The sequence below is a fragment of the Culex pipiens genome, chromosome 2 (assembly GCF_016801865.2).
Source record: "Culex pipiens pallens isolate TS chromosome 2, TS_CPP_V2, whole genome shotgun sequence".
Lineage (NCBI taxonomy): Eukaryota > Metazoa > Arthropoda > Insecta > Diptera > Culicidae > Culex > Culex pipiens.
Window position 1 is genome coordinate 194085961 of NC_068938.1, and position 21071 is coordinate 194107031.

The 21071-nt window shown below is 38.3% G+C and overlaps 4 protein-coding genes across 5 annotated transcripts; 3 read left to right on the forward strand and 1 right to left on the reverse strand.

Moving 5' to 3' along the window:
* Positions 1-448: 448 nt before the first annotated feature.
* On the forward strand, positions 449-2014 carry LOC120415204 (J domain-containing protein CG6693). 2 transcript variants are annotated; one of them, XM_039576659.2, is made up of 3 exons: positions 449-580; positions 641-756; positions 818-1831. In XM_039576659.2, the coding sequence occupies exons 2-3, from the start codon at positions 663-665 to the stop codon at positions 1630-1632; spliced, it is 909 nt and encodes a 302-aa protein (XP_039432593.1). In that variant the 5' UTR covers positions 449-580; positions 641-662; the 3' UTR covers positions 1633-1831. The 2 variants fall into 2 exon arrangements, with proteins under 2 accessions (XP_039432593.1, XP_052563472.1); XM_052707512.1 differs by lacking the exon at positions 449-580 and adding an exon at positions 1901-2014 and having other exon boundaries at positions 601-756; positions 818-1596.
* A 1051-nt stretch (positions 2015-3065) lies between these two features.
* Positions 3066-8225, forward strand: LOC120415188 (uncharacterized). The gene is made up of 4 exons (XM_039576646.2): positions 3066-5049; positions 5117-5167; positions 7725-8071; positions 8127-8225. The coding sequence occupies exons 1-4, from the start codon at positions 3654-3656 to the stop codon at positions 8223-8225; spliced, it is 1893 nt and encodes a 630-aa protein (XP_039432580.1). The 5' UTR covers positions 3066-3653.
* A 115-nt stretch (positions 8226-8340) lies between these two features.
* On the reverse strand, positions 8341-11241 carry LOC120415184 (gastrula zinc finger protein XlCGF67.1-like). Its single transcript, XM_039576641.2, has 3 exons — positions 10749-11241; positions 10410-10691; positions 8341-10268 (listed from the first exon to the last, which is right to left on the reverse strand). Exons 2-3 carry the CDS (start codon positions 10670-10672, stop codon positions 10238-10240), a joined length of 294 nt encoding a protein of 97 aa, XP_039432575.1. The 5' UTR covers positions 10673-10691; positions 10749-11241; the 3' UTR covers positions 8341-10237.
* Positions 11242-13952: 2711 nt separating this feature from the next.
* LOC120415207 (zinc finger protein 189-like) lies at positions 13953-20614 on the forward strand. The gene is made up of 5 exons (XM_039576663.2): positions 13953-14183; positions 14247-15157; positions 18916-19962; positions 20219-20277; positions 20340-20614. The coding sequence occupies exons 1-5, from the start codon at positions 14051-14053 to the stop codon at positions 20524-20526; spliced, it is 2337 nt and encodes a 778-aa protein (XP_039432597.1). The 5' UTR covers positions 13953-14050; the 3' UTR covers positions 20527-20614.
* Positions 20615-21071: the final 457 nt, after the last annotated feature.

Sequence of the window (21071 nt, forward strand, 5' to 3'; positions counted from 1 at the left end):
TTAGAATTTTAGAATTTTAGAATTTTAGAATTTTAGAATTTTAGAATTTTAGAATTTTAGAATTTTAGAATTTTAGAATTTTAGAATTTTAGAATTTTAGAATTTTAGAATTTTAGAATTTTAGAATTTTAGAATTTTAGAATTTTAGAATTTTAGAATTTTAGAATTTTAGAATTTTAGAATTTTAGAATTTTAGAATTTTAGAATTTTAGAATTTTAGAATTTTAGAATTTTAGAATTTTAGAATTTTAGAATTTTAGAATTTTAGAATTTTAGAATTTTAGAATTTTAGAATTTTAGAATTTTAGAATTTTAGAATTTTAGAATTTTAGAATTTTAGAATTTCAGAATTGTAGAATTTTTGAATCTTGGAATTTTAAAATTTCAGAATAAAATTGACAGTTCCAATTCACCGTGAATTAGTTTTCTCTCCTTTCCACAAGCCATATTCTTTCACAGTGGGGCTGTCATCAATCAAAACCGACAGAAGCCCGCGCTTTCAAACGATTGTTTTCTTCTGTCTGGTCCGGGTTCGCAAGCTGCGCCGAACCTTCAACTCAAATTCCCTTGTCGTTTTCTGGTAAAATTTCACAATTTTGCTAAATAACTCGAGTGTTAACGGTGACATTGTGCATTTTAGTGATACCTTCGGATCCTCCAAGATGCCATCGACGCTGGACCTGTGCGAGAAGCTTTACGGCACCCGGGACGTTTACGCCCTGTTCGAGGTGGACAAAAAGGCCAAGGAGAGTGAGAGTAAGTTCTTGGTTGCTGATGGAGGGTGGTTCCGGAAGGTAACTTTTCGTTTGCTTTGCAGTCAAGAAGGCGTACTATAAGCTCTCGCTGAAGGTCCACCCGGATCGGGTCAAGGAAGAGGACAAACAGGAAGCGACGGAAAAGTTTAAGGTTCTGAGCAAAATTCACTCCGTTCTGTCGGATGCTCCAAAGCGGGCCCTGTACGACGAGAAGGGCATCATTGACGACGACGATGAGGAATCGCTCGGAGCGAACTGGCTGGCCATGTGGCAACAGTTCTTCAAGCCGATCACCACCGAGGACATCTCAAACTTCGAGAAGGAGTACACCGGTTCGGAGCTGGAACGGAACGACATCCGGAAGGCGTACCTGGGCGGCAAGGGCTGCTTGAACCACATGCTGAACAGCGTCCCGTTCATGAACTGCGAGGACGAACCGCGGATTGCCGTGATCGTGAAGGAGATGATCGCCGCCGGGGAAGTCCCCGAGTACAAAATCTTCACCGAAGAACCCAAAGCCAAGCGGGACCGGCGGCACAAAAAGTACGCCAAGGAAGCGCGGGAAGCCGCGGCCATCAAGGAGAAGCTCGAGAAGAAGGAGAACGAAAAGCGACAGTCGGCGTCCGGCGCCACCTCGTTGGAGCAGCAGATTGCCCTGCGGCAGGCGGATCGACAGGCCGGATTTGCCTCGCTGCTGGACAAACTGGCGCAAAAGTACGGCGACGGGGACGACGACGAGGACGCGTTCGACCTGGAGCAGTACGTGGCCAAAAAGAAGTCCAAGGCGAAGGGAACGCCCCAGGGCAAGAAGAAGCAGCAGGGAGCGACCGGCGGCAAAGGGGTAAAGGAGGGGCGGGTCTCGAAGAAGAGTCTCTAAGTTGAGGGCGGGGGGATGTTCGTTAGTTAAGGAAGGGGACACAGGATCATCTTTTAGCACGCGTGATCGCAACTTTGTAAACTCATAAAACAATACATTACATGGCACTTACACTCAAAGACACATTTGAAATAAATTGTTAATCAATCGCACTGTCCAAAAAATTAAAGAAGAACCCTTCTTCCTTGGAACGAAATGCCCAACTTCAACCATAATTTGAAGATATTTTTATAAACGTATCATTTTATTTTATTTCTTCATTTTCCAGATTAAATTGAGCAACTCATGAAAAGCGACATTTTAAGCACCACAATGACTCATCTGCATTACACAATCATTTTATTGAATACAAACTGTTTTAAATACCATTTTAAGTAAAAATAATGTTTTTTTTCTAGTTTTTGAACCGAAATCCTATTTTTTAAATGTGGCAATTGGTCACAATATTTTATTTTCAACTGTTGGAAATTTTTGTTTGCTCTGAATTTAGATTAATATTTAAAATTTTAATATTATAAAATTCCTCAGTTTCAAAATTTTAATTTATTTTAATTTAAAAATCTAAAATTCTGAAAATCTGCAATTAAAAAAAAAACAAAAAAAAATCTGAAATTTAAATGTTTCAATCCCTAAAAGAGCACGCAGCTAGTAAAGTCTAACTTAGTAACATGTACCCTCCCTGCAAAGGCTTATGAATTGATCTCAGTTGAAAGGTTCTCCAAATCTCCGAATTACAAATGTAACATCCTGGAGCAGAGCTGGTAAAATCTAATAAATACTAATTGAATTGAAATAAATGTTTCAATCTTTTGAAAACTAAAAAATGAAAACATTTAATATTCAATAATTAAATCATTCAAAAACTTTAAACTGCCATATTTCCAAATATTCAAATAAAAAAACAAATATTGAACAAAATTCGAAGTATTGAAAATAATAAATATCGCATTCTTAAAAACTTTAACTCTAAAATTCTTAAATTTTCAATTTTTTAATTCCTTTATTCTTAACTTCTTTAAATCTGAAATTCTTAAAGAATAAGAAAATTCAAGAATTTCCGAATTTAAGAATTAAGGAATTTAAGAAATTGAGAATTTATATATTTCAGAATTTCCGAATTAAAGAATTAAAGAATGTAGAAACTTAAGAATTATTTTTTTTAGAATTTTAGCGTTAAAAAAAATTATGAATGTGTTATATATTATTTGAAATATTTTTAATTTGCAATAATTTCTTATTTTGTTATTTTTTTTTTCTATTTGAATATTTGGAAGTCAAAACATTATTTATTTAGTATTGAATTTGAATTCATCAATTCTTAAGTATTTCTTAAATTCTTAGGTTCTTTAATTCTTGAATCCTTAAGTCATGATTTTTTTATATTAATAAACATTAATAAAACAACAAAATTACAAAATTACAAATTAAATTCAAGCAAAACAATGTAAAAGGTCCTAAGTCAAAAATGTAAACAAATCGGATTATTGCATAAAATACATAAGGATAACTTCCTTTACACATAAAAAATACAACATCCCTCAAAAGTTCACAAAATTTGTATGGTATTTCATTTTTTGATAAGGGCTCAATTCGGTGTTGGTTTGTTGTTGTTTATTATTTCGTGTTAGTCTTCCACCACAAGAGGCCGAATACGTAAATAAACATCATCATTAGGTCAACTGAGTTAGGGCTTTGTGTTTTGAGGACCTATGTGGAAAATGGAACGGCTGCTGTCAAAAAAGTGTTTTGCCTCGTGTTTTAAGCTCGCCGCCTCGCTCGCTGCCTTTTTTGGAGAAAAAATCAATGTAAAATTTACATTTAATTATGGATTTCGATCTTTTTAGCAATTTCGATTTATTGCTAGGTAAGATTACCAACATTTATTATATTATTTTCATGTAAACTTTATGAAACAGCTTGCTTTCTGGAGGAATAATAGTAGGAGTAGGAGAAACCGATCACCATAAAATGGAATGATAATTTAACCGATATTTTATGTTCTATTTCCAGAAGCAGCTCAAATGATGCTGGACGCTTCTGTAGCGGATGAGACCGATGTGTCCAGCGTAAACCAGACAAGCGAAAGCACACTGACGGCAACAGACATTGACTTAACCCATGCCTATGCCGAGCGACGGAAGCCATTCAAGAATATTACCAACAGTGACGTCAGCACTCTCAGTGCCTACAGCGAACGATCATCCAGCAAGCAACCATCCAGCAGTGGTGTGCTAGACACAACACAACAGTCCGTGAAGCGAACCAATGCTAGTCTCGATACGTCAGCCCGAGGAGCACCGGAAGCATCGCGTCAGCGGCTCAACCTTACGCAGGAACCGCAGCTGAAACGCGAACGTTCTGGAGTGTCAGTTACAAGCCTCAACAGCAGCGGCCGATCAAATGAACGCGGTCCAACGTCGCATAACGACGCCCAGGATTCTCAGCTGAAGCGCACTAGTTTCACCGCAAACAGCAGCCTCGATACGTCAGCCCGAGGAGCACCGGAAGCATCGCGTCAGCGGCACAACCTTACGCAGGAACCCCAGCTGAAACGCGAACGTTCTGGAGTGTCAGTTACAAGCCTCAACAGCAGCGGCCGATCAAATGAACGCGGTCCAACGTCGCATAACGACGCCCAGGATTCTCAGCTGAAGCGCACTAGTTTCGCCGCAAACAGCAGCCTCGATACGTCAGCCCGAGGAGCACCGGAAGCATCGCGTCAGCGGCACAACCTTACGCAGGAACCCCAGCTGAAACGCGAACGTTCTGGAGTGTCAGTTACAAGCCTCAACAGCAGCGGCCGATCAAATGGACGCGTTCTACTTTCGCTTAACGCCACCCAGAACACTCAGCTGAAGCGTACACGTGTCGGAGTGTTGGTTACAAGTTTCAACAGCGGCCGGTCAATCGGACATGGCTCACCATCGGCTTCGCTAATCGGAAGCCCTGAAAAGGATGGTGAAGCCGAAGACATCGCAGCAATCAGTCCAATACGGCGTAAGCTGTCTGCGCATCAACTGGAATTTACGACGAACACACATAAGGAAGCTAAAGAAACATCTAACAACCTGCCCGCTCCCAAACGTCTCCCTACAACGTCATCCCCAAATAGGCGTGAGTTTCCGGATGAAGACCCTTTTGGGGACATCACAGTGATTAGCAGAAACAACTGCTTATTCGATGATGCTGGTTTTGAAGACGCAGAGGACGAAGACGAAGGCAGCGAAGAACACCCGGAAGAAGCAGAATATGACGCCGAAGTAGACGTGGAAAGTGATGGAGAGGAGTCAACACCGTACGTGATACACGTGAGCCTCGTGGAACAGTACTTTATGCCGTACGCGAACCTAAGTCTCTTCGACGACCATGACCCGCTGGAAACGATCGACCCACTGCAAACGAACGCAAGTACATCTGGTATAAATTGCAGTTAAAATTCTTAAATTTTTCTATAAAATTTATTTAAAATGCTTTATTGTTTCAGAAAGTGTAATCGTGCCCAAGAGAAAACTAAACGACAACCTCGGTGGACACGGTGAGTGAATTCCAAAATTATTTTCTGGGCTGGGGAATTGGGTACGTTTTGAAGTGACTCCGGCTCCGCCTTCGGCTTCTCGTGATTCAGCGACTCCGACTTCGACTCAGACTTCAACTTTCCGAAAAGACCTGACGCCACCGCCTCCAACAACAACTCACATACAAATTTGTTTAAAATAAGATGACTCTGGCACCGACTCCGGATGCTGAAGATTTAGTGACTCTGACTCCGACTCCAGTATTTGCCGGCTCCGACTCCGCATCCTCAGAAAGACTCGACTCCACCAATTCCAGCTCCGACTCCACAGTCAGGGGAGAATCAGGACTACAGGACAGTCGGGTTTGCCTTCCTCACCTCAATTAGGAAAGGCTCACTCAAAAAATAAATGTATAATTTGACTTCCTAGACCCACCATCACTATACATATCGGCCGTGTGTGTGTGTGGTGGTTGATCGAAATAATTACCCTTGATTATCTCGGTGCTGGTTGAACCGATTTTTACCGTTTTGCAACCCATCGTTGGATAAGTAATTTTTTCCATGACCCATGAAGAGTATCGGGCACGCATTTTCAAAGCGGCTATTTCTTAACTTAATGTTAACTTTCCATGGATCGCTTTCTCTAAGGTGTCAAAATAATATCCAGCTTGTGATGATACACTACCTTCCCTTTATTAAACAATCGAATCCAGAAGGAAAAAGATCGTCAGTTGTGTTTTCCAAGTCGGGATTTGAACCCCGATCTACCGCTTACGAGGCGGAAGCGTTACCACTAGGCTACGCGACTCAGTCGATGGGTAATCAGAAGACCTTTCCAACGCGTCCAAAAGATTGAAGATCTGACACCCTATCAAAAGTTATAAGCACTTAAGTTTTAAGTATACACATTTTTGAAACCGAGTCTCAGATATAAGGCTAGTATGCAGATCGAAGGGAAAATAAAATGATTGTTAAAATTCTATAGAATATAAATGTTCATTCAAAAACTTTTAACGGCAATTATTATTTATAAACTAAGTTAAGAAATCAAAAATTTAAATTTCATTAAAAAAATTCTTTGGAGGGAAAAATAAAAAGAATAAAAGTATTCAAAAGTTTAAATAAAATAGCATATATATGTTCATTCAAAAACTTTTAACAGCAATTATTACTTAAAACAAAATGAAGAAATAAATAATTTAAATTTCTTTAAAAAAACAGAAAATTTTATAGTTTTATAATTTAATTATTTTATAATTTTATAATTTTATAATTTTATAATTTTATACTTTTATAATTTTATAATTTTATAATTTTATAATTTTATAATTTTATAATTTTATAATTTTATAATTTTATAATTTTATAATTTTAAAATTTTATAATTTTATAATTTTATAATTTTATAATTTTATAATTTTATAATTTTATAATTTTATGATTTTATAATTTTATAATTTAATAATTTAATTTTAATTTCATTTCTGCATTTTGAGATTCGGCGGGAATTTTAAATATTATTACCAATACAATACAAAACTATTTTTTTTTGTTCATAACTTATTTTTATTAGGTCCTTTTAGGTGATGTGACCAGGTTAGGACCGGGGATCAAAAGTACAAAAAATAATAAAAGAAAAAAAACGGAACTGATCTAGATTATCATTTTCTCGTGCCATGTGTCAGCAAGTGTCCGATCACGTCAATCTGTTCCTCGGGTGCCTTGCACTGCCTCAAGCGACCTCTGTATTCTCTGTAAATGGACCACAGCTCCGACTCGCTGTACAGCTTCGGTTCGCCTTGATCCGCCTTCGGGGTTGCACCGGCGCCGGCGCCAGTATTATCTGGACTTCTTCCTGCGGGACGAGGATGCTTTTCTTCCGTCCCGACGGACGGCACCGCTCCAGGTAGCGGAGGAAAATCTGCCGCGGTCAACGTGGCTCCTGCCGGAGTCTGTTTGTCCTTCTTCCATGCTGGCGGCTTTGGCTTGGACGCCTGCTGCCTCGACTGGATGAACTGCGATCGTTTGGGACAGCTGCGGTCCAGACCCTCGTGAGATCCAGAGCAGTTGACACACTTCTTGGCTTCCGTTTCTTCTGCTTTGCACTTTTCCGTGCTGTGGGCACCCCCACAGCTGCTGCACCTGGGCTTGAGATGGCAGTTACTGGTTCCGTGACCAAACTGCAGGCAGTTCTTGCACTGGGTCACGTGCGGTTCTTTGTTCCGGTAGGCCACCCACCGGACGACGACTGGTCCCACTTTCTTTACCTTGCTACTCAACCAATACAAAATTATTAAAACGATTGTAATTATCAGTCCCAATCAAAAAGGAAAATTACAATTCTTTGAAGATCATGGTGAGCCACATGCGGCCCGCGGGCCGCAGTTTGGTTACCACTGCGATAACTGATACGAGAGAATGACTCCACAGATAAAAAACTAAAACGATTGCTTTTCTTCAAATATTTTGACAATGTTTCCTATACAAACTTCAACGACTAAGAGGGAGGGGTTCAGGGGGTAGCTCCGAAAAAGCTCAAATTTTAATCAGTCTAATGAACAATCATTTTTTTCAGTTGACGCTGCAACTGCCCATAGCGCAGCACCTACGACGACGCTGAACGTGCCAGCCGGAGATTTCAAAGACTTGAACATCGACGCGATCCAAAAGAAACAAAAGAAAAAGACAACAAGCAATCGAGATCTTCGAGCAAAGGGTTTGCCATACCTTCGCCGGAACGGAACGATGGCTCCGGCAAGACAACTTAAAACACCATGCGAGTGCAAGAAGCTTAAGTGCCACGAAACGTTTTCGGATGAGATGCGAGCGCTATTTTTCAAGACTTTTCTAAAGTTAACTTCCTCTGCACAGAACCAGTTTTTGAGCAATCATGTGCTCATTAAGCTCGTTGCGTACCACAATGTAAGATTAATAGCTCTGTCTGTTGTTCAATATTTAATATGAAAATGTATTTTAGGTTGTTAACTCTCGACGAACGTATACATACACATATTACCTGCCTGCCTGCGGAGGAATGTTGCGCGTTTGCAAGAAAATGTTTCTATCAACATTCTAACAATATTCTCAGGTGATCTTCAAAAGAACTTACCAACACCTCACCTCCGGTCTGGCGAATCATACTACAAACGGCAGTTATACACCTATAATTTTACCCTGTTCCGGAGCTCAGGTGGTACCAATACCAGCCACTGTTTCCTCTGGAACGAGTCAATTGCCAAAAGAGGTTCGCAAGAGGTCGCGTCCTGTCTGAAAATCCATTTCGATGATCCGCACTTCGACGATGTCAAGCACGTGAACTACTACACGGACAGGTGTGCAGGGCAAAATGCCAACTTTGTACATTGTATGTATTTCACGCAACTGATTGAACAACGCGCCTCATGTGGGAAGGCCCTGACTGTGGAACACAAATATATGGTCAGTGGTCACTCCCACATGGAGGTCGATGGTGTCCACGGAGCAATAGAACGTGCGAAACGCAAAACTTCACTCAGCGTTGAAATCCCGCGTGATTGGGCGGTGTTGATATCTCAAGTTCCGCGAAAGGTGCCACTCGCTGTGTACGAAATGGAGCAGTCTCAATTCCTTGCGTTCAAAAACTTATCTTGCCGGTACAAGCGACCAAAACTGAATGATCAAGGCGAGCCAATCTTGTTTCAGCAAGCTATGGTCTTCAAATACACGACGGCAGCACCTGGAGTAGTATTTTACAAAATCGACCCTCGTGCTGAAGACTTTCAAAGCTTCACGATCATTCGCGAAAACGTCGACCCGGAATTGCCGGAAATGCCAGCGATCACAGATCAACCGATTGAGCTTTCTCAGGAAAAGCTTTCCGATTTGAAGAGCTTGCTCAAATACGTGAGTGAGCCGAACAAGCCGTATTACCAAGCCCTTTTGAAGAATCTGGTTGCCCCGAAGCGCGGACGGAAGCGGCAAAATGTCATTGATGATCATTTCGAGGCGGACCTAGATCCGTTGGAAGAATGTTGGTAGCAGGAAGGTAGATCACTGATCAAATGCGGCCTGAAATAAAGCAGTTTATATAGCAAAAACTAAAATTGTTTATTTTTTTTTATTGAAAAAAGCTAAAAATCTCAGGTTGTCCCGGTTTACGGCTGTCCAGGTCGTAACCCTTATACAGACATTCCTGCTAACTGTTCAGCCGCACAACTGACGAATGCTTTCAGTCGTTGTCCCGGCAGACAACGCTAAGCTTCAACTCAAACGTGACCATCACCCACGAATCGACGAGCTTGTCTAAATATTTCAAGCACTCAGCAAAATCTATTTGGAACGAAACTAAATCTACTTCTGATTCCCTTGAGTCCACGGCCGGTTCCTGCTTCTTGCATCACTCTGGCTGGCAGTAACCTCCGTTGAACAGCTCGGCCTGCGTGGCGTAATCCTAGATGACGAAGATGAACGGATGGTTGCAGTGAAACATGGCCGGATCGTCAGGTCACGACGATCGGAAGCTGAACTCGACCGTCGCGGACGCAACCATCACGCCCTCCTCGTTGACGGTGATCTTGGACTTTAGCAGCACTTCGCCGATCTGGGCTTTCTTCGATAAGCCAGAGAAGTTGGCCGAATTTTCGAACAGCTTGCCCATGCCTAGTCAGCCCAGTACGGTCTTCATGTCGACGGGGCGCGGAAATGCCCTCGTTGACGACCTCGCAGAGGATGTCCGGCGACGAGGTGAGGCGAGCAAGGAGTTTGTCCAGTGCGTTGAATTCGGTGGGGGGTAGGAACACGAACATCAAAACGCGGGACGCTTAGTCCTGGCCGGTGTCAATAACCTCGAAGAAATTGTCCTCCATGCACTCCTTGACCGGAATCTGCTTCCCGAAGAACAGCTTATCAACGGACACAAACTGAATCTCGTCCGCCTTGTTTTGCCCGAACCGCATCGCCAGAGCCTTCTGTACGTGAAGCATATGCAAAAGTTTCACCCGGGGGAGGAAATCCGGACGCTAGCCGAAATGAAACGGCTGGCAGCGATTGCCAGCGCACTGCAGCAGAAGGAGCAGAACGGGGAAGAAGAGGAACGACTGGAGGAAGAGTTTATCGAGGGAGAAGCAGATGCAGGCGTGACCTACAAGTTGGAAGAGATTGAAATTTTGGGAAGGCATGATGGGTTTGAGTAAGATTGACTTGGCTTTTCTTCAATGAATAAACGAATGAAGCGTTAAACTTATTTTGTATTTTATCGATGTTATCACATCATTTGACTTACTTCTCTGGTCCACCACCTTCGGCAGTTGCTTTGGCCGCCAACCGTTGCAATTCTGCTAGTGTTCGAATCTCCTCTCCCGGGTGAAACTTTTGCATGTGCTTCACGTACAGAATCCGGTGTGCATGGCTAAAGTCGCAAACGTGGCAGGCATAGGGTCGTTCGCCCGTGTGTGAACGCAGATGCAACGTAAGAACCGTCCTCGCGTAGAAAGCCTTTCCGCAAAACTTGCAAACATGATCACGCTGCTGGGTGTGCACCAGCATGTGGGTCTTGAGCTGGCATCTGGCAAGAAATCATTGGTAATGAGCAGTGACTTAAATGAGTACCTCAGCTACTTACTTGAGACGAACTCTTAAATTACAAAAATCGCATGCAAATGGCTTATCCAGATGAGTTCGTCGGTGACTGCGAAGCGTTATAAAACTCGTAAATAACTTGCCCTACATTGTAAGCCTGCCACACTACCGGTTTGTTAATAATTTTAAAAAAAATTAAGTAAAACGAGAAAAAAATGTCTTTGGTGCAAAAGACCTAACACGAAATCTTAATTTGTTTTGGTTTGGCCTGCGAGGCCAAAAAACAAAAGAACAACAAAAACAAATCCTGACGTCGTGTTTGGCCGTTTGACGTAGGGCCCAAATGGAAAATGAAACACGCCAATGTTTACAAAGGCGATAAAACGCAAAGGGCTTAATCGATCTCGCATGTTGTTAACTTTTTTAAGAGGCCTATGTAATTTTATCATCAATTTTACAGCAATAATGAAATGTTTTCAGAAAATTGAATACGGGGGAACATAACAATACTAGTTTTGCGTTTTTTATATGAATAATATCAAAAGTCAGTCAAATATGTTTAAAATACGAATTGAAAAACTAACCGCAGACTTCATCCTCGTTTTTCTCAATGTTTTGAAAAATGACAACGGCCGTTTTACAATGTTTTGCTTGAATTATGAATTTTTGGATTTTTATTATTATTTACTATAATGCCGCTAGAAAATCAAATATTTTATATCATATTTTAAATTGGAAGTAAATTCCTAGATTTTTGAATTTCTTTTCTTAGAATTTTTTAAACATTTTGATTTGCTGATTTTTTATTTATTTTTTTCAAAATTATAATTTCTACAAATTTTCAATTTGAGTGTTTTAATTTTTATGTCCTAAACCTTATTTTTTATATATATTCAACATATTTTTAGTTTTGAATTTCACAATTTTTATGTTTGAATCCAAATTTTATTTAATTTCAAATATTTTTAAGTTGGAATATTTTTTTTTTATTTGGAATTGGAATTTATTCGGTTAGTTTACACTTTTTATCAGGGCAAGGAAGCGATTTGTGGACATTGGACTTTTTTATGTTTGGATTCTTAGATTTTGATTGTTTTTAACTATCGAATTTTTGAATTTAAAAATTTGTAAATTTTTAATTTAAAAATTTGGATGTTTTGAATTTTAAAATTTGGATGTTTTGAATTTTAAAATTTGGACATTAAGCATTTTATTTTTTGAATTTTTGTAAGTATTTAAGTCTTTTTTGTATTTTTCTTATTTATTTTTTTATTCATTTTTGAATTTCTGATTTTATTCTTTTTAAATTTCTCAATTTTAAAATTATAATTTAAAAATGTCTTAATTGTATCTAAAGCCCTATGTCAATTTCTATGTACAACGGTAAAAAAACACGATTAAATACCATTTCTGATCTTTTTTTTCATTTTAATGCAAACATTTTTTTTGACAAGACAACATTTCTTCGATGGACTATGGTCCCCTTGGAACGAGCTGTCAAGTAGGAGCTTTTCTATCAAGAAGGACCGCGAGGTTAATTTTTCAAAATTGATTCAAAAACGAATTCAAAAATGTTGGCGCACTCGACCAAGGGCGTTCAGGAAGTGTTGGAGCGATTCGACGGGAAGGATTTAAGTGCGAGTGGAAGTACGACGGAGATCGGGCGCTTTTCCACCTGCTAAAGGACGGCAGCGTGAACATTTACAGTTGGAACTAGGGGAACAACACGATGCACCTGGACGTGATTGCCCGGTTGGACCGCACTCGGAAGGATTCGCTCAAGAGTACATTCCTGGACTACGAAACATTGTTGGTGTTGAGCAGATCTCGTGTCTCGAAAAGGCTATCATTTGTAACACGAGTGCTAAATTGGGGATATCCGGATTATCATTCTAATCTGGAGATTGCGTGTAAAATAAACTTTGGTTTTACATATGGGGGTGGGGGAATTTCTTTTGAATGAAAGTACAGCTCAAGAACTGGCCCACGTCAATGATGATCTTTTGGTAATTAGCACTGCCGGAATCACAATGGAAATAGTGATCATATTACCCAGGCAACAACATTCTGGACATCGTAAACTATTCTTTTCCTCTTCTAACTCGTCAAACGTTGAATTATCCGCAATTTCCATGAAGGTCCGCAACTTCGAAGCGCCTTAAAATTCCCCTCCGGAAGAAGTTCGATTCGAATGGTCTGAATTATTAGAACCGTGCTTGCTTCCTTGTTTCCGGTTATCTGTCTGTGAAAAAAGCAAACCTTCCGGTTACGGCCAGCCCAACCTATCTGGGCCACGTTTTTAGATCGTTACTGCCACAATAGCAGTAAGCGGTAGCAGAACCAAAAATCGTGCCACCGGAAAAAGGAGTTTTGCTGAGTTGGCAGCATCTAAAGAAATCCGTGTCAAAAACAAAAACTTCATACAGACCCCCCAACGATAAAAACGACTCGGTGGAAGCATCATCCGCCGGTACCTGATGCGGAGAAACTCCAGGACCATCTAACAAAATCTCGGTCTCCGGGAAGTTCCACTGGGGACACCAAAGATTGAACCTTTATTTGTGATTCAAAACCATACTTCTCACTCAAAATAAAAAATAAATCTCCGAAAATAATGACCAGGATTGGTGCCGCAGTCCACCTCTTTCGCTTGGACCACAGGAATAACGATAAATGTCGTCCTGGAAGGAGCAATTTTCACGAAATTCCGAATCGGGGTTTTAGAATCCTTCCAAAAACATTGGAAACAAAACACGTTTGCTGCTGTCAAAATGACTCTTCTCGATATGACAAGATAGTTTAAATCGGGGTGGGAATGACGTGTCAGTTCAGCGCTAATTGATTAGCTAATTGACAGAAAATTACGCTAGTTGATTAGCGTTACAATAATTGATTAGATGTGTCCTGCCCCTCGGCGGAAACTCAATTTGGTTTGTTTTGATTGATGTTGTTGATTAGCCCTTTTGTTTTTTGCTTGTAAAACTACATATTTTCGGAATTTTGTGATGATGGATGGTGTTTTAGAATCAGTTTTGTTCGCTTTATATGATTCTGACAAAAACTCAGTTTGTTTACATCTGAGGGTTTCGCCCTATTGAAAAGTTGTTACAGATTTGTTAAAAAAAACAATGTACACTCAAACCCCGATGGTTTGACACCAATCATCCCCCGGCGCTAGATGCAAATCTCTGCACCAAATCAGTGTGCTAGTTTGTTTCAGTGCATCGAGAAATGTCAAAATCAGCTTGCTTGTTTCGCTTGAGGTTTATTTACAAACATTTTCAGTAATATTTTAAAATTAATTTTAATTTTTAGTGGTTTCTAGTGTTTTTTGCTTTATGAAAAATGAACAATTCCCACGAGTTTGTACTGTACAGCTACGCGCTGCCAAACCAGCTGTACCAGATCAAGCCGGACGTCGTCCAACCGGTCTCCGCCGCCGGAATTAATCCAGCCAACATCGTCCACATAATCCCAGGTGAGATAACTGAATAATGCTAGAATTGTTGACCAATAATGAAACAAATTGTATTTACAACAGCTGCCAGAAATGTCTCCCTGCACCACTCACCTACGATCCGGATCGTTGAAAACATCCAAATTCAGCAACCGCTCCAGCTGGTCTGTGGCCAGCCTGCTGAACCCGTGATCGAAACTGTTGAAAGAGAATCGAACAATTCCACACCGGTTATTGTTGAGGAAGTTCCACCTCAAACAATAGCACAGTCTGAAGACGTTCGCGCGAAGTCACCGGAAGTGCTTGAATCCGAATCCGTCGAAAGACCCCTGGTTCCCCTCAAACCACCCTCCAAAGCCAAAAAGAACTTCATCTACGAGTGCGACATCTGCGAAAGCCGGTTCCTGTCGGCCATGTCCCTCCGTCTGCACAAAACAGGTCACCGTTACAAAAAGGACCAGGAAAAGAAGGCCTTCTCGTGCCGCTTCTGTGGGCGCCAGTTTTCCCACCAGCAAACCCTCGGCGACCACGAGAAGGTCCACATCGACGATCGGTACAACTGCGCAGCTTGTGGCGCTCGGTACAACTCGAAGAGTGGCCTCCGGAACCACCTGTCCAAGAATGCGGACTGCGATGCGAGCTTCCAGGAGCGGAAGATCGCCCACCGGAAGCGCGAAGAGGACGGCAAGCGGTGGGGTTGTGACGTGTGTGGGAAAAAGTACCGCCACCGGAAGTCGATGGTGGAGCACCGGAGTTTGCACTACAAGCAGAACCGGTGCGAACGGTGCGGGGCGATGTTCGAGACGATTGGTGGATGGAGGAAGCATACGGCGCTGAAGCGGTGCGAGTTTTCCAAGAGTCGGTTTCGGGATCCGGGGAAGGTGGAGGGGTGTGGTGGTGCGGAAGGTGAGGGTCAGAATGGTGGGAAAGAGGTTTTTATTCCCGAGGAGAGGAAACGGTTTTTGGAGCAGGTTGAGCAGTTGGAGAAGAGAAAGGTGAGTAAAAGTTTTGGAAATGGAAGGATGATCTTGCGTTAAATTTCAGTTAAAATTAAAAACTAAAATATTAAAAAATTACAACACGAAAAAAAACTGGAAGCATTTTTTAAAAACTAATTAAAAAGATAAAAACTAAAAATCTTTAATACTTAAAAAATCAAAATTAAAAAAAAAATCATTAAAACTTTCAAATTTTAAAAAAATATAGAACTTTAAAACTTTAAAACTTTAAAACTTTAAAACTTTTAAACTTTAAAACTTTAAAACTTTTAAACTATTAAACTTTTAAACTTAACAAAATTAACAAACTTAACAAACTTTACAAACTTTACAAATTTAACAAACTTAACAAACTTAAAATATATAAAAAACTTAACAAACTTAACAAATTTAACAAACTTAACAAACTCAATTAACTTAACAAACTTAACAAACTCAACAAACTAAAAAAACTTAACAAACTTTACAAACTTAACAAACTTTACAAACTTTACAAATTTAACAAACTTGACAAACTCAACAAACTTAAAACCTTTAAAACATTTGAAAACTTAGAAAATCTTTGAAAACTTGAAAACTGCAAAATTTTAAAACTTTAAAACTTCAGAGCTCCAAAACAAAAACACTGCAAAACTTCAAAACCGCATTACATAAAAAACATAAAAACTTAAGAACTTAAAAATTTTAAAACTCCAAAACCAAAAAAAAAAAAATTAAAGATCTAAAAAACAGAAAACAAACAAAAATTTAAAACTTTAAAACATGGAAAGTAAAAAAAACTAAACGCTGCGCAGGCACCGGAACATGCCCGCCCTGCCGGAAACGAGAACAGGGTTGTTACAGGAGAGTCGAAAAAAAATCCGCGCCGACATAAAATCCGAAACGCGCGAAATCCACGCCATATAAAAAAATATCGCGACTAACATTTAAGAAATTTTATTTTTTAACGATGAAAAACTAATTCAGAAAGAATTTGATTAAAAAAACTCGTTTTATGTTTAAAGGCTCCAAAAGAATGAAAGCAAAAAATCCATTTAAAAAAAATCCTCAAGAGACGTGAAAAAAAAACTTCAAAATAGAAAATACAATATTTAAAAACCTAAAAATTTAACTTCAAAAATATAACCTCAAGTTCTTCCAGGATGCTTTTTCGGACTGGCTGCGCTTGCGTTCAATTAGATTAGATTAGATTAGAAAAATATAACCTCAAAATAAAATCAAAATCTAAAATTATAACATGGTAAAATTTTAAATTTCGAAAGTCTAAATATTCAAAATCTTAGAATTTTTATACAGTTTGTAATCCAAAATGCTCGCTAAAATTTCACTCCGAAAGAAATATAATTTCCGATATTTAAAATAATGTCTTTTCATAATTTCAAAAATTCTGGAATTCAAGAATTTAAGAATTTAAGAACTAAGAATTTAAAAATAAAAACATTTAAGAAATTTAGAATTTGAGAATTCAAGAATTTTAGAATTTTAGAACTTTAGAATTTTAGAACTTTAGAATTTTAGAATTATAGAATTTTAGGATTTTAGAATTTTAGAATTTTAGAATTTTAGAATTTTAGAATTTTAGAATTTTAGAATTTTAGAATTTTAGAATTTTAGAATATTAGAATTTTAGAATTTTAGTATTTTAGAATTTTAGAATTTTAGAATTTTAGAATTTTAGAATTTTAGAATTTTAGAATTTTAGAATTTTAGAATTTTAGAATTTTAGAATTTTAGAATTTTAGAATTTTAGAATTTTAGAATTTTAGAATTTTAGAATTTTAGAATTTTAGAATTTTAGAATTTTAGAATTTTAGAATTTTAGAATTTTAGAATTTTAGAATTTTAGAATTTTAGAATTTTAGAATTTTAGAATTTTAGAATTTCAGAATTTTAGAATTTTAGAATTTTAGAATTTTAGAATTTTAGAATTTTAGAATTTTAGAATTTTAGAATTTTAGAATTTTAGAATTTTAGAATTTTAGAATTTTAGAATTTTAGAATTTTAGAATTTTAGAATTTTAGAATTTTAGAATTTTAGAATTTTAGAATTTTAGAATTTTAGAATTTTAGAATTTTAGAATTTTAGAATTTTAGAATTTTAGAATTTTAGAATTTTAGAATTTTAGAATTTTAGAATTTTAGAATTTGGGATTTTAGAATTTAAGAATTTTAAGGTTTTAGAGTTTTAGAATTTATAAGCTTAAGAATATTAAAAATTGATTAGATTTGAGAATTTTTTCTATATTGTTTTGAATTTGATATTTTTTAGTTTTTAAATTTTGACTTTTTAATTTTGATTTTTTTTTAATCTTCAAATTTTCGATTACCCAAATTTTTGGTATTTTGAATTTCAGATTGCTAAAATTTTGAATTTCAAAATTTCAGATTTTTTAAAATACGATTATAGAAATTTCGAAATAAAATTAATATGTATTTTAATTTTTTTTTGTTATAATAAAAACTATTAATTAATTGAATGTTCTGATCTTTTGGTTTTCGCCAAGAATGTTTAAATTTAGAAAAACAAAATTCTACCGATTAAAGTCCATTCCAAAATTCGTAAGTGGAGGCCAGCTTCTGTTATTTGGGGCCCACCAGAACAAGCCCCAAAAATAGTTTTTGTTACACATTCTAATGTCTATATCTTCGGGAAAAGTTTGTAATATTTGATTTACAAAATTAAAAATTGAATAAATCCAATATAAAATTAAAAATAAATGAGGTTAAAAATCATTACTCAAAGCTCAAAAGAAATTAAATATTCAGAGCCGGAGATGTTAAGAAATGACAAGAAACATATAAAAAATAATTTCTACATAATCTTCATCTTCACTTTTTGACGTTTCGTACTAAGAAAATACAAACAAACATTTTCAGAAGAAAATTCAACTAATAAAAATTATGAAATTCTTGCACTCAAAGGAAAAAACAAATCATCGTAATTCCTGATAATATTTTTCTTAATAACTTGAAAGTTATTCTATCTCTCTCAATTAATTTATTTATCAAAATTGCCATCCGCGCGAAATCCGCGCCTGAGCAAAATTAGCTAGCCAATCCGCGCCAGATCCGCGCGAAACGCGCCATCCGCGCGATCCGCGCCGTCCGTAACAACCCTGCGAGACCGATGTGTGAAACTTGCGGGAAGTCGTTTTCTTCGGCGCAGGCACTGCTGAAAAAAAAAATAACTTTAGAAACTTTAAAAACTTTTAAAGCTTCAAACACTTTAAACACATAAAAAACTTTAAAACTTATTTTTTTTAAACTTGAAAACTGCAAAATTTTAAAACTTCAAAACATTAAAACTACAAAACTTCTAAACTGCAATACTTAAAATCTTGAAATCTAATAAACATAAAAAAAAACTTTAAAACAAAAATAAAACTTTAAAACAAAAAAAATTTAAACTTTAAAACAAAAAATAAAAAAATACATAAAAACTTAAGAACCTCAAAAGGTAAAAACTCCAAAACAAAAAAAAAAACGGAAAAAAACAACAATTTAAAACATTAAAACACGGAAAGTAAAAAAACTAAACAACTAATAACTAAAAATACTTAAAAACATAAATAAACTTGAATACAAAAAAATATAAACTAAAAAATAACAAATTAAGCTTTATACACGATCCCATAGGTCACTTTAAATTGTGGTCAATATCCTTTCAAATTTGTGCTCACCCCATTTTTCTTTATTATTTCGTAATTATTTGTGAATGTAGGATCTAAACTTTTTTTTTTTAATTTTTATTCCAGGCCCAACCAAGTTCCGATCCTGAGCACAGCGAGCGTAGCTCGGACTATTTCGAGCCGGTCAACGAGGAACCTCCGGTGGAATCTTCCGAGGACGAATCAAATGAAATCTTAGAGGAAGAATCAAGCCCAAAAATTGAGATTGTTACTGTTCCCACGAATGTTGTCCAGTTAGAGCAGAATGAGGAGGAAGAAGTGGCAAATTCGGGTTGTGCAGATCTCCCTGATGAGGTTGAAATTCCGGTGGATGTTACCGCTCCGGAATTGGAAATTAAGGACGAGCTGCAGAGTGAAGATGAGTTGACGAGTGATTGTGACAACGAAGTCACGACAGTGGAGTTGGCGGTGGAAGTTCTGGAAAACGACGAAAAAGTTTCCAAACCACGAAAACCACGGACCGAAAAGAAAACCAAATGCCACAAGTGCCCAAAATGTCCAAAGACCTTCGGTCGCAGTTTCATCCTCAAGAACCACCTGAGAACCCATACCGGAGAGCGACCCTTCCTGTGCGACCTGTGTCCGAAATCCTTCGCCGATTCCGGATCATTCAAAATGCACAAGGTGGTCCACACCGAAGAGAAGCCTTTCTCCTGCCCAGAATGTCCGGCGCGGTTCGCTCGCAAGAGCGGCCTCCGAAACCACATCACGGTCCACTTTAACCTGCCCTGCGACGAGTGCGACCAGATGTTTCCCTCGCGGAAGACGCTGATGCGGCACAAGATCAAGCACCAAGGGTTGAGGCCGTTTCTGTGTGAAATTTGCTCGAAAGATTTCACCACCAAGGCGGACATGAAGGCCCACCTGCGGATTCATTCGAACGAAAAACGGTACTGCTGCAAGATTTGCTCGGCCCGGTTCAACTGTCCGTCGACGCTGCGCAGGCACCGAAACGTGCACGCCCCGCCGGAAACGAGACCGATGTGTGAGACTTGTGGGAAGTCGTTTTCGTCGGCGCAGGCGTTGCGGAAACACGAGGACATTCATAAAGAGTTGAGGCCGTTTCAGTGTGAAATTTGTCAGAAAAGGTTCCGGGTTAAGGACCATTTGAAGGTTAGTACGATGTGTTTTTTCACGAAACTTAGATCACTCAACTTCATTTCGCTTCACTTCGCTTCACTTCACTTCACTTCACTTCACTTCACTTCACTTCACTTCACTTCACTTCACTTCACTTCACTTCACTTCACTTCACTTCACTTCACTTCACTTCACTTCACTTCACTTCACTTCACTTCACTTCACTTCACTTCACTTCACTTACACTTACACTTACACTTCAATTTTATTTTGCAATTCCAATTCCCAGGTCCACTTCCGGTCGCATTCCGGCGAGAAACCGTTTGGCTGTGATTTGTGCGAAAAAAGGTAAGTTTTTTAATAACCTTCCCCAAACTTCTACCAACAATTTCCTTTTCCCTGAAAACCAGATTCGTCACGAACGGAGACCTCAAGGTGCACTACCGAAGGCACACCGGCGAGAAACCGTTCGCGTGCGAGCAGTGTGGCCAGGGCTTTGTGGTGACGGCGGGGTTGTACCGGCACCAGCAGCAAACCGGCCATAGCAACGCCCAGCTGCAGGCCATCATCGTGCCGGAGTACACGAGGGCCACGTGATAGATGATAGGTAGTAAGGTAGGTTATGTTATGATTTTTAAATTATTTGTTGTGTAAATGTAAATTAAGCGGGAACTTTATAACGTTACATTGTTGTTGTTCTTCTCTAATTCGTACCGAAATTCATTTAAAACTGAAAGTTAATCAAACTAAAAACAAAATGACCAAAATGACCAAAGTGACCAAAATGACCAAAATGACCAAAATGACCAAAATGACCAAAATGACCAAAGTGACCAAAGTGACCAAAATGACCAAAGTGACCAAAATGACCAAAATGATCAAAATGACCAAAATGACCAAAATGACCAAAGTGACCAAAATGACCAAAATGGCCAAAATGATAAAAATGACCTAAATGACCAAAATGACCCAAGTGACCAAAATGACCAAAATGATCAAAATGACCAAAATGACCAAAATGACTAAAATTACCAAAATTATCAAAACGACCGAAATGACCAAAATGACCAAAATGACCAAAATGGCCCAAGTGACCAAAATGACAAAAATCGCCAAAATGACCCAATTGTCCAAATTGTTCA